The following is a 13,181-nucleotide window of genomic DNA, read 5'->3' on the forward strand; positions in this document are numbered from 1 at the left end:
GGAGGTGGCGCAGTGCGTGTACGGAAGGCGGTGGGCGGGTCCGGCCCTCAGCGGCGGAGGGCGCCATGGTGGGTGGCGAGGCGGCTGCAGCTGTGGAGGAGCTGGTTTCTGGTGTGCGGCAGGCGACCGACTTCGCTGAGCAGTTCCGCTCCTACTCGGAGAGCGAGAAGCAATGGAAGGCCCGCATGGAATTCATCCTGCGCCACCTGCCTGATTACCGCGACCCGCCAGACGGCGGCGGCCGCCTGGACCAGCTGCTGTCCCTCTCCATGGTCTGGGCCAATCACCTCTTCCTGGGTTGCAGGTGCGGACCCCTGGCGGCTGGCTGACCCTGTCCCGATCCGCAGCCCTCCCCCAGGGCTGACCCCTGCCCAAGGCTGACCCTGCCCCCAAACTCCAACTGTACTAGAAAGGCCTAAGGCAGGTTTCCATCCTAGCCAATCCTTAGGAAAGATACTTAATCTCTCTGAGCTTTAGTTTCCTCATCTGGAAAATTAGTTGTGATGACTACAGTCTTAAAGGGTGAAAAGCACTTAGCACAGGCTGTCATCTCTCAAGAGCTCTATACATGCTAGGCGTTCGATTTGCCATTGTTATTTATATTATTATTATTACTTCAAACTGTCACCTTTGCAGAGGGCATTTTAAGCTCATTAGCTCCATTCTTCCACATGGCAAACGTGCAGGGACAGAAACTCAGACCTCCAGTTTACATCTTCGAAGCTGAGAGAGGGAAAGAGACATACCTAGGGTCATGCAGCATCTAGCAGGATTGGTGGATTTTACCATTTATGGCAGGATGTAGTCTGCGGCCCTTGTCTTTTTCTCCCCGTGTCCTAGTCTGCTGGACCCTGTAGCAAGAAGCAGTCTTTGCCTCTCTGCCTTTCCTTTTATCAAAATAACAAATGCCTTCAAGGGACTTTTTGAAATGGCGCTCCCTCTGCCACTCCGTGAAGCAGGTGGCAAATCTTGAGGCTCCCACATCCTTTTATTTAGCATTTCCTGAAATTGTGTTAGGATAACGAGATGACTTGGCTTAGTCCTGGTTTCTGTGCTCCTTATGGCTGTGTGGTCACATGGTCCCTCCAGCCCTAAGCTGCTTGGTGGTGTTTTCAGATTTGGGGAGTTATTAGAACTGGATATGGGGAAGCAGTGCCTGCTGTATCCCTCCCTTTTCTCTGACTTCCAGGTTCCTCTAGTAAATTCTGGTTAACAGGATCCAAGATTAGGCAAATGTCAGAAAATTGGACAAATGAACAAATAATGTTATTCCGTTAGACCAATACTCCACATGTTCAAAAAAATAAAAAAGAATTTTGGCCCTCATATCATATCCGTGAATATATACTGCCAGAGGTACACTGCCTCTATTTTTGTAAGTCTTGTTTGTTTTGTAAATCTTAAAACACCTGCTCCATTGGCATCCCTAGTGCTGCTTCTGTATCCACATGCGCAAGAACTATTTTCTGACTTGATGCTGAACATCTATCAGTTTCCCCAGTAGTATCAAATCGTTCCTCTGAGAGTTGAGTTTATAGTCCAGCTACCTGCAATTTCTTTTTAGCCCACAGTGACAATAATTCTTCCACGGTTTTTATCTTACTACTTTTTATCGTGCAGTTACAACAAAGACCTTTTAGACAAGGTGATGGAAATGGCTGATGGGATTGAAGTGGAAGACCTGCCACAATTTACTAACAGAAGTGAATTAATGAAAAAGGTAAACAGGATTTCCAAGTGCATTTGAAATGGTATAGAGCTAACGGCCCCTGCCTTTATGATGATGTATTAGAGTATATTGTTTTCTGAATGCTCTTGTTTACTACCCCAATCTAAGCCCTTTCATTTTATTTCTCTGTAATTGGTATAAGCCTTTTCATAACTAGAGAACAACTCAGTAGATAAATTATGCATTGTTGGTAGAGTAACACATAAACTCAACCTCTTCAGTTCCTTTAGGAAAATTCTGTTTTGAGCTTTTTGCTTGAATTTTAAGAAAATGTTGGTTAGAGTGCTACAGTTTCCCACTTATTAAAAAATCTTGTTGGTAACATTAACTCAACCTTACCCCAGTCGTTGAGGACCCCACCAGACCTGTTTGGACCCTCTGACTTGCTGATGGAAATGTAGATGGAGTAATATCGTCATAGCTTTTCCCTATTCTGCCAGGCTTGTTCTGATCTGAGGCTGTGGATTTTTTACATGGTGAGCTGCTGCCTGTCAAGCCTTGAATCTGGGTCCTTTGGCTGGGGCCATGGAGAGTGTGGCAGAAGGAAGCTCAGAGGATGGGGCTGGGCGTCCCAACTGCTTTTCACAATCTCCCAAGATATGGTTTTTCTCATTTGCCCTGGTCTCCTCAGGCAACAAAATTAATTGCTTCCTCATCTCCCATAGTTTATTTCTTTAGCACTTTACCCAGACCTTTTTAAGAGCAGATTGTAAGCTTCTTGAGGGAAGAGATGGTGCTTAAGATATTAGTCCTTCTAATTCCAAAACCTAGTATAGGCATAATCCAGAGAAGATGCTCAGAAAATGCTTACAAAATTGACCAAAGCAAAAGAGTAAAGACTGCTGGCCTCTCTTATAGTTCTATTGTCAGAAACATAGGTAAGCCCTTGCTTCACCCTAGTTGGTTCTTTTTTTTTGGGAAGCTGGGCATATAAAAAGGTTCCCTTTAGGGCTTCCCTGGTGGCGCAGTGGTTGAGAGTCCGCCTGCCGATGCAGGGGACACGGGTTCGTGCCCCGGTCCGGGAGGATCCCACATGCCGCGGAGCGGCTGGGCCCGCGAGCCATGGCCGCTGAGCCTGTGCGTCCGGAGCCTGTGCTCCGCAACGGGAGAGACCACAACAGTGAGAGGCCCGCGTACCGTAAAAAAAAAAAAAAAAAAAAAAAGGTTCCCTTTAGTGTGAGTGTCAGGAGCTAATCAAATCCTCAGCTGCCCAGAAAGTACTTCAGCCCCAAACAGCACACCCCACATGATTTCAGATATTTTTCTTTAAAAAAGTATTGTTTTTTAATTGAACCTGGAAGCAAAAGTTCAGGTTGTGTTCAAGGGCCTATTTTGTTTTTAAAATCTGTTAACAAGGCTGTTGTTTGTAGCCTGGGAGCCGTTGTGAATTGGGAGTTTGTGACTTTTTGGATTCTCTTATATAATATTTTTAAAAAACCTCTAGGAAGTCCTTCAGTATCCTAGCGGTGAGGTTCCTGGGGCCCAGGCATGGGGCGTCTAGATAATTTCCAGCCACCTGATTGCCCCCCATTCGTCAGGGCAGGCAGGGAATAGGATGAGCCTTTACTTCCTGACTGCTCATGGCCGATTCTTTCCTTGGCCTTTTGGTCTTAAGAGGTATTCTGCTCTCCGTAAGATCCATTTTCACATAAATTTTGTTATACTTCTCTCTTTCCAGTCATACTGGGATATTAGACGTCAGAACACTTCACGATATTTGGGCTTCAGACTCCAGAAGAGACTAAGGAGGTTTTGTAATTAATATGCATGTCCCTAACATTATCCATAGGCTAGTGTGAAGAAGCATATGTATGTGTGTTGAGTTTCTAAACTGTTATAAACATTGTAAAGGGGTCTTGAACCTCAGAAATATAGGGAGCCCTGTCCTGGGATGTTCATTTTTGACACTTTAATTGCACAGTGTCAGTCTCCAGAGAAGAGTCCTCAGAAATGAACTTTGGCATTCCTGAAACCAGTTCTGCCATCAGACTAATTAATGATTGGCACCTGGCTACCTGGAAGAAGCCTACAGGGAGCCTGTATTTCTATAGCGCTTGTTGATTATATATGTTTGAACTTCCTTCAAATAAGACTTATGTTTTCTTAGTAACCAAGTTTTAGACTGTTGATGTCACTGAAAATGAAGCTAAGTTGATCCCTTCTCTTTTTTTTTTTTTTTTTTTTTGCTGTACTTGGGCCTCTCACTGTTGTGGCCTCTCCCGCTGCGGAGCACAAGCTCCGGACGCGCAGGCCCAGCGGCCATGGCTCACGGGCCCAGCGGCTCCGAGGCATGTGGGATCTTCCCGGACCGGGGCACGAACCCATGTCCCCTGCATCGGCAGGCGCACTCTCAACCACTGCACCACCAGGGAAGCCCCGATCCCTTCTCTTTTGAAGGCTACCCTGAGAGCCCACTGGAAAGAGAGCCCTGGGAGCTTTGCAGCAGTTTTTTTTTTGTCTTCTTGCCTGAGGTTTTTGCATGTAATAGATAGAGGCTGGCAAACATTAAGCAACATTGCCAGGCCAGAAACAAAAAACAAAAACAAAAAAACTTTGATGTTGAGCCATGCACCTGAAAAGGTCAGTTATAGTTCTTTGATCCTTAGCTCTAAAATTATTTTAGTTGGGTTTTGAAGCTAGCTAGCAAGTGGAAATGAATCGCCTGGCATTATTGGTATCCTGAGACTGAATAGTGAAGATAACTTAGGGACATAAGTTCTTTAAAGTAAGATTTTAAAAATACTTTATGGTTATTCTGCAGTTTTAAGGCCAGTACACCTCTGTGGTCTGTCCAACTCTCTTTTTTTTGGCAGGGGAAGGGGGATGTGGAATCTGAGAAAAGAAATGAGCATTGGTCTCTGACAGGTGGTATTTGTCAGATATTTGCAGTGTATGGTTTTTTTTTGAAAAAGGGGGATTCAGACAAATACATTGAACAGTCTCAGTTATCTAACAGCCCTCCCTAGGTACCTACTAGCAGACTTTGTGATTAACCAACCAGCTTTACCCATTAATGAGCAATAATTAACAAAGAGCAGCAGCTCACTCAGGAATGATGTTATTACTAAGACTGTCAGAGTTTATATTTCCAAGGCATTGTCTTAAGGAGAAAGAGGAGTGATTGACTAAGAAGTTATCATTATTGGCTCAAAAAATCTGTCCACTTAATTACTTCATTTTTCCTAAAAACATTTTTTTTTAATAAATTTATTTTTATTTATTTTTGGCTGCGTTGAGTCTTCGTTGCCGCGCGCAGGCTTTCTCTAGTTGCGGCAAGCAGAGGCTACTCTCCGTTGTGGTGCGTGGGCTTCTAATGGCGGCGGCTTGTTTTGCAGAGCACGGGCTCTAGGCGCACAGGCTTCAGTAGTTGTGGCACACGGGCTCTAGACTGCAGGCTTAGTAGTTGTGGCGCATGGGCTTAGTTGCTCCGCAGCATGTGGGATCTTCCCAGACCAGGGCTGGAAGCTGGGTCCCCTGCATTGGCAGGCGGAGTCTTAACCACTGTGCCACCAGGGAAGTCCCCCCTAAGAACATTTTTGTCCAAGAGGGAAAGTGGCAGTATGGAAAGTGACTAAATATGAAATGTGAAAGAAGTTGGAAACACAAGTGTGCCTGCCTTTCAAGAGGTTTTTTGTGCGTTATATACGGTCTTGGCAAGCTCTAAGTAATGGAGCAGCCACTCCATTGGCGGAAAGAGATGTGATTCTAATAAGATGGCAACTATTTGTGAGTATTTAAAAAAACTTTTTTTCAGCTTATCAGATTAGTTAAGTCAGGTTTTGTCTTGTATCCTAAGATAAATGCTCCATGGAGCTACCTTTCTTTTCCCTTTATCCACAGAAATAGAAGAAGCCAGAAAAGCTCTGTCTGACCCCACAGGCCAGTCTGTTGCCTGGTGCCCAGGCTGAGTGAATCACCTGCCAGCACCTTGAGTCAAAGACCATACTTGCAGCAGCCAAAGCCAGTGGCAACTCTTCTGCTATAGCCTTGGTCTATCCTATGGGAAATTTGAGAGATGGCTTAGGGGATTCTCTTTCCTTTTGGACTAAAGATGGTTTCTTTAGGTGATACTGCATTCTCCTAAAAAGAGAAAGCCCTCTTATATTTTGCTTTTGCTGAGGAATTTCGCTTCACTTCTCAAAGACTGGAGTGACAGGCTTAAGCTAGGAAATAGGTCATACCTTGAAAACTCTGCTTACTAAAAAGAGTCTCAGACTGATTCACTTGCACTGCTAAATGTTAAGGAAATCCATTCAAATAGAAGGTGACAGACAAAATAATTTCTTTGCACCCTGCTTAAAAGTTGTCTAAAGCCAAGTTTAAATTTACCAATGGTGCTAGAGAGTACCCAGAAAGAATATATCTGCTTCAGTTCACCACTTTTAGAAGACATGCAGTTTCTGTAGTTTCTAACAGTGTGAAATCCAGAAACCTATAACCTTCACATCTCCTAAATATCCTGACTCAATGTGAAATGTTGTAAATTACTATCTGGATTCAACTGATTTTTTTTTTTTTTTTTTTATTCAACTGATTTTAATTTAGAACAATAAGTGTTTATGTGATTCTGTTTTTAGAAGCCTTCACTGCAGAGCATGCCATGGAAAAAGTTATTTTTTAAGTATTTCTGTTATCACTTTAAATTGTGAACATTTATAGATCACAAGTGACAAGACAAATGGATAGACTAATGGATAGTATGGTCAGTGTTTTGCTGAATTTTCTGTATGTAAGACTACATGGTTACTAACTTTTTCTTTTTTTCCTAGCATCAAAGCTAAGGCAGAAGATTCATCACATTTTCATCATTAGTTACAGGCTTGGAAAGGAGGCTGGAATGAATATGACATTGACCTCAGCAGCTCTCTTAAGACTCTTGATATTAACAACATGTAGGAAAGAGGCAATTGGAATGAAAGGGAATCTTGTCTAGATTGGCGTTTTAAAAGTTCTCATTCTTCTAGTAGCTATCATTGTAAAAGTATGCGTGGATATTTATGTATTTATAAATCATGCCCTCTTTTTTATTTTCAGGTTTTGAATGTTGGTCAAAATGTTAAAAATGCCTATTTTTTTTTTAATGTTGATGTAATAATGGCAGGTAGTGAATTTTACACTTCGGATTTTTCAACAACGTACCTTTATGTGTGATTCTGCTTTATGGTCTTTTTTCCCTGCCGACTGAGGTAAACCATATCCCTTACTTCTACCTGAAGTTTACACCATCCATGTACCCTATTGCCACACACACTTCATCTTTTTTTTAAAGAGTTGAGTGAAAATCAAATCATAGGCTTCAGGTATCTACCAGCTCATGGGAAGAGGCAGCCTATAAAAAAAGCCTTATTTTAAAACTCATTGACACAAGATTCCACAGCTTGTTCCAGGCAGCCAGTTGATTGTAGGTTCTCTACAAAGCCTTCCAGGCCGCTGAATAAAGCCCATATTCTCTTTTTCTGCAGGGAGCCTGAGGCTTCGGTATTCTAGGCTTGAGGAATTGCCTTGTACAAAGTCCCTCAAGAAATACTTGCTTATTAGTGCAGTGCTGCTTTGCTCTGAAATTCTGGTTTTATTAATTTCCCCCTTTCAGTTGATGTATGTTTCTTGCCCCCTCCCTGCTCCTCTTTCTTATTTAGTACCCACTCTTAAGTACTTATCTCCAGGCATAAATACAGAGAGGGACTTCATTTGGGGGGCAACAATGTAACAGTCACAGCAGGATTCACTTATCACTGTACGGGACAGGGTGGCAGAATACAACAGTGGACCAGCCTTAGCTTAACCTACTGGTAAACTCAGGTCACTGAAGTGCTGAAGAGGAGAGCAACTGTGGGAGCGTGGTGTCTGGGAGCAGAGAAGTAGGATAACTCTCACCCATGGCTCACGGTTAAGGCCAAACAGCATACCACATCTCTGTGCAGCTTCTAGCTCTAATCTGTAGTGACCACTAGGATGGGCCAAGTGAAGACCTCAGGACCTCTGACAGGCCACTTTTCTCCTGTGGCCTTCCCTGGAAAATTAAGATCATAGAAATACCTACCACAAAAACCTATGGCAAGGATTAAGATGTTAGAGGGCCAAGCACGGTGCTCAGTGAGACTTGGCCTCTCTATAAGATATAAAATAAAATGTCCTATCAGGAACATATCCATTGCAAAGTCTTTATATAGTTTTTGAAGACTTCTCTAGTTAATCAAATTTTCTGGTGCCATTTTCTAGTGGGTTTTCTCTATTTCCTCAGTTTAAGCTGCGCTTTTTTTAAAACTTTTTAAAAATAAGCTTTTATTTTAGAACAATTCTAGATTTACAGGAAGTCTGCAAAGATAGTTCAGAGTTCCCATATACTCTGCACAGTTTCCCCTATTACTAGCATCTTACATTAGTATGGTACATTTGTTATAATTAATGAACCAATATTGATACACTATTAACTAATGTCCACACTTCATTGAGACTCCCTTAGTTTTCACTTAATATCCTTTTTCTGTTTCAGGATCCCATTACTCTTCCCAGGATAAGCTGCCTGTTTTTCATCTTACCTTCACAACCTCTGTGGCTATCTCACCTATAAAATTAATCAGTATTTTAGAATTTTATCCTTTGTTTTTTTGGAGTGGAAAGTGGCATAGAAATCTAAAATTTGCATTGCAGCACTCCTTGTGCAAGTAAAATGGCCCTCTCTTAGATCTGAAACTGGAGCTCACACCAGATTTAAGCTGCAAGCTACTGGTCTCTTCATATATACAGCCCTCCCCAAGATGGGGTGAGGATCAAGTGAGATCACAGGAAGGGACATGGTAAAGTATTACTGCAAGTAATGACTAGGAGAGGATCTTATCTGTTAAAAGACATAAGTCTCAAGACCTTTTGAGAAGCAAGTACTGTTGATCCTTGAACAACCCATGGATTCAACCAACTGCAGATCCTGTACATATTTATTGAAAACAATTTACATATAAATGGCCCTGTGCATTTCAGACCTGTGTTTGGGTGACCTATACTAACAGTACAGTTTAGGGTTCTCAGTTAATAGTGATGCCCTTTCATGTTATCCAGAAAGTTGCTTTTTGAAACATTCCTCAGAGTCTGTGGCCCACCTGATCAATACTCTCTACCTTTGCAAAGGAAAGGATTCCCTCTGAACTTTTCCAGGATCCACTTGGACCTGTGGCTTACCTATTCTGTGGGCACTGGGAGGAATCACATTAACTATCACTGCCCATCCTCTGTTGCTTTGCTATCTGTAGTAAGTGGCAGTGAAAATACAAATTGTTGTATCTGACATGAGATATATATACCCTAACCATCAGGTGACTTGTGTTTCCCAGCTGTCCAGCTCTAAAGTCTCTGCCTGGGTACCCTTATGTCTGGAAGGAGACTGTCAACTTCTGGGGTCTGAGGCCTGTCATCTAGTTATCTTGTCATCTAGTCCTGGCTCTCATTCTTGACAAGTTTAGGGATACCTTTCAGTTCTGTAGGAATAAGAGTAAACATAATCCTTAAGAGGAGAGAATTTTAGAACTTAAACAGGTTGGTGGTCGTATGGAAATTGCTTCCTTCAACAAATAAATGCATGCTCTCCCTCTCCCTCTTAAGAAAGAGAACCTCGCCTGGCTTTTCATTAAAATAAATAGCCAGAGACCCTATTTATTTAAATGAAAAGCAAGCCTGCTAATTTCTTTCCCAAAGTTTACTCTGTCCCTTCTAAGTTATAACACCCAGGGCAAGGGGTGGTAGTATTGACTGCCTTTCTCATTTTGGTTTGGAAGGTTTTTTTTCACACCGCCAGCAGTAGAGGCACAGTCCTTTGCATGTGCTCCTGTCAGAGATGGAGGTGGGCCTGAAGCCTTGCTCACAGACAAGAGTACCAGCTGAGGAGGTGGGGTAACAAAGACTTCATCACCTGAACAGATTCCCTCGGAAATCAAACAGAAAGTAAATGTTGAGACTCTTAAGCTCCTATTAGAAAGGAGCTAATTCCTACCTGTTCTAGACCTGGGCATGTGAACCAGAGCTTTTTTCCTTGATAGTGCTGTCAGACAAGGATACCTCTTTAGAACATAATCCAGGTAGTCACAACCCAAGTCCCATCCTCCTTTCCCAGCCTAGTAAAAAAAAAAAAAAGCCAGTGAACCAAAAATACCCTTGAATATGGCCCTTCAACTTACTTGCCTAGGAGAAAGAAGCTGTTAGGGGCCTGAGGTGGGTCTTTTTTTTTTAAAAAAAAAATCTTATTTTTGGCTGTGTCGGGTCTTAGTTGTGGCACGCAAGCTTCTTTCTAGTTGCGGCACGCAAGCTCAATAGTTGCAGCGCGTAGGCTTAGCTGCCCTGCAGCATGTGGGATCTTGGTTCCCTGACCAGGGATCAATCCCACGTCCCCTGCATTGCAAGGCGGATTCTTAACCGCTAGACCACCAGGCAACTCCCCTGAGGCAGCTCTTGGTCCACCCCTGCTTAAGTGGAGGGGCAATTAACAGTAAGGTCAACCTTGAACTGCATGGGCCTAGTGATTAAAGCCCTTGCTTTGCTGTGAATGCTAGCACCAAAATCTCATGCTGTTAGGGCTGCATTTTTCCTTCCCTTCGGCATTTTCTCTTACTAAGAATGTTTAATTATCCCCAGTAGTTGTGAACTGGTAGTAATTCCTTCCTCTTGAGTTCCTCAGTGTAGGGATCTGCACTGTGTGGATGATTCCTACTTTATTGGAGGATTCCGTAGTAAAACCAATGTCTGTATAAGTACCTGGCTTAGTGAACTGCTTCATTTCTGCCCTACTTTCCCTTTGAGGCCACGCTGGGAAGATATGAAATGTTTCAACTAAAATTTACATAAAATAAAAATGACCACCCATAATCACCCCACCAGACCAGTCTCCATTCCCAAAGCTGCAAAAGGGTGGACCTAACATGCAGCTTGGCACCCATTAGGTGCCAACGTATCAGTAGTTATGTTGACAGAACAAATGGCAGCAGGCACTGAACAATGCAGCACAAATTAAATGCCAGGCTGTTTTGGACAGGGGGCAGAAGCAGGATGGGGAAAGGGGTCAGCACGTGGCCAGCCTTGGAATCCCTACCTCTAGGGGTCTGGGGCTTGCAAAGGCTGTGGGTATGCTCCTTTCTCCATGAACAGCATAGCTGCCTGGCAGAAAGCTTGCCCTGGAGTCTCATACTGTAAACTGACTGGATTCTTTATCACTTTGGGTGTGAATTTTGGGCCCCAGACTATTGGAAACATTTGGGCTTGGACCAACACCTACAGTCCTCACTTCCCCTTAAACCAGCTGTTCTCAACTTCTCAGGTGGTGAGAATGACTCATGCTTCCTTCTGCCTTTGTGCTTACCAAATTTATTATGACTAGGTTCTACTTTTATAACAAAAAACAAAGCCGCTAATTAAAAAGTGTCCCCAGAGGATTCAGAGCTTGGACCCTTGGAGGTCCACTGCTGTCCTGTTGGCCTCCTCCCTACGCCTGTGCATATACTGCCAGAGGTTATCTGGAAAGCAGTTCCCAGTGTTTGGCTCCAATCTTTGGTATATTGTTGCTCTTACAGCCTGATCCCTCAAACTTAGGTCTTGAGAGGGTGCCATGGTGACTGTAGTCTGTTCTCAAGCTGCTCTGTGCACAATACCCAGCCCCTGCCAAAGAACCAATGTGTGAGGGCTAACGAAAGCTAGGAAGGAAACCTTCTCCCTAATAGATGGTATCATCAACTTACCACCAGGCCTTAGTACTGCCCTCGCTGATTTTTCTGGCTTGCGAGAGATCTCTTGTACCCACCTCTGGGATTGACAGTCTTCATTCTAAAGGCAGCTTTCCAGCGGATGTTCCAGGGAGTCTCCACCTGAAACCACAGTCTTATGTGTTCATGCAGGTACAGTCCTATAGCTGAGGCCCACTACAATACAGTAAGGTCACTAATCTAGATTTTCTTTGGAGGCGATATTCTAGGCCTTCAGCTGAAGCTGAAGCCATGAGCTAAAGTCTCTGGATTCTTTTCTATTCTCTGCTCAGGACAGTTATAAGAACAAGAAGCTTCCTGTTCCTGTTGTCTTTCTACTAGCACCAACACAAAAACATAAAACATAAAAGCTCCCAACTCAAGTTTTGTAGAATGACTTTATGCAGATGCCAAAGAGCTGCAAACCTCTCGGCATTTGACATTCTTCTGTTCAAGAGTGCTGCTAGTCCAATTTAGCTGGTGGGCTACAGTACTCTTGGCACAAGGCCTTGTTTGTAAAGGGGGAAGGGAAGAGGGCTTCAGACAGGAAGCAGCATTAAGAGTTCTGCCTTAAGTGTGCTTACATTTGCACTTTGGCAGCCCTCAAGACACCACAAAAGCCCTCCTGCATTCCAGGAAGAATGACAACTAAATGATTCAGGTTGATGGCGCCTGAGGTCAGCTCTAATATCCCCCCAAAGGACTACAGAAGCATCACACTTGTAACCAAACGAAGACCATCACCACAAAAAGACCTAACCAGCTAAAAGGTTACTTGCTTTTACTCAGCAAAGTACACTCTATATTTAGAGTCTTTCCAAATATATGATTCCAGAAGTCAATGGTAAACAAAAGCATCTTGTGGCCAAGCTTTAGCACTAAGTCAACAGCAGAGTTCCTGACAGTCCATGCAGGCTTCTAGCCCAAGTCTGAGTCCTCCATATGCCAAAGGGGAAACTTGGAGCTTTTCCTTCCAGGGCTCTTGATTTCAACCAGCAAGGAACTAATGTTGCTGAACTAAGAGAGTTTTGTATAGGGTGCACCTCGTTCATCTTTTGGGCCCATCTAAAAGAAAGCCCTAGTCCATGCAATGAACAGAAAACTTAAAAAACCTCAGGTTATTATTGACAAAGTTGTTTTAAAAACCTGTAGTGATGGTGGGGAGAAATTACTGAAAAAACAGCACACACATCTGTGTGTGTGTTTCTAATATATCTTTGTGCTCTATATCATATATTAGAACAAGATAACTAGAACTTCCCCATATCAGACAACAGTTTAGTTTTTCCCCAACTAGATGGGAACTGAAGTACCATCTTTGCACAAGTCCCCTGTCCTATGGACAATTTCATTTACCTTTAATAGCTTTCCACCTATGGACTTTTCTGTTTACATACATAATCCCCACATACCAGATTCCTTTGGGACTCTGCATTGCTGAATGCACTAGAAAGGAACTGTAATAACACCAAGACCTAAAAACTCGATCTCGCTTAAAACCTGGGAGAATTGGTTACCTTAGACATAACTCTAAATTGTTTTTGAGCCCCAGGCTTCTGTCTTTTAAAAGAGTACTAAATGGGGCTTCCCTGGTGGCGCAGTGGTTGAGAGTCTGCCTGCCGATCGATGCAGGGGACACGGGTTCGTGCCCCGGTCCGGGAAGATCCCACATGCCGCGGAGCGGCTGGGCCCGTGAGCCATGCCCGCTGAGCCTGCGTGTCCGGTGCTCC

The 13,181-nt window shown here is 43.5% G+C and overlaps 1 protein-coding gene across 2 annotated transcripts; it reads left to right on the forward strand.

Annotated features, from left to right (window-relative positions):
- Nucleotides 1–20: 20 nt before the first annotated feature.
- CDKN2AIPNL (CDKN2A interacting protein N-terminal like) lies at nt 21–6,880 on the forward strand. Of its 2 annotated transcripts, none has more exons than XM_033409829.2 (3): nt 21–304; nt 1,621–1,720; nt 5,570–6,252. In XM_033409829.2, exons 1-3 carry the CDS (start codon nt 66–68, stop codon nt 5,573–5,575), a joined length of 345 nt encoding a protein of 114 aa, XP_033265720.1. In that variant the 5' UTR covers nt 21–65; the 3' UTR covers nt 5,576–6,252. The 2 variants fall into 2 exon arrangements, with proteins under 2 accessions (XP_033265720.1, XP_004282166.1); XM_004282118.4 differs by lacking the exon at nt 5,570–6,252 and adding an exon at nt 6,499–6,880 and having other exon boundaries at nt 24–304.
- The last annotated feature ends 6,301 nt before the right edge of the window (nt 6,881–13,181 follow it).

The sequence above is a fragment of the Orcinus orca genome, chromosome 3 (genome assembly GCF_937001465.1).
Source record: "Orcinus orca chromosome 3, mOrcOrc1.1, whole genome shotgun sequence".
In the NCBI taxonomy this organism is placed as follows: domain Eukaryota; kingdom Metazoa; phylum Chordata; class Mammalia; order Artiodactyla; family Delphinidae; genus Orcinus; species Orcinus orca.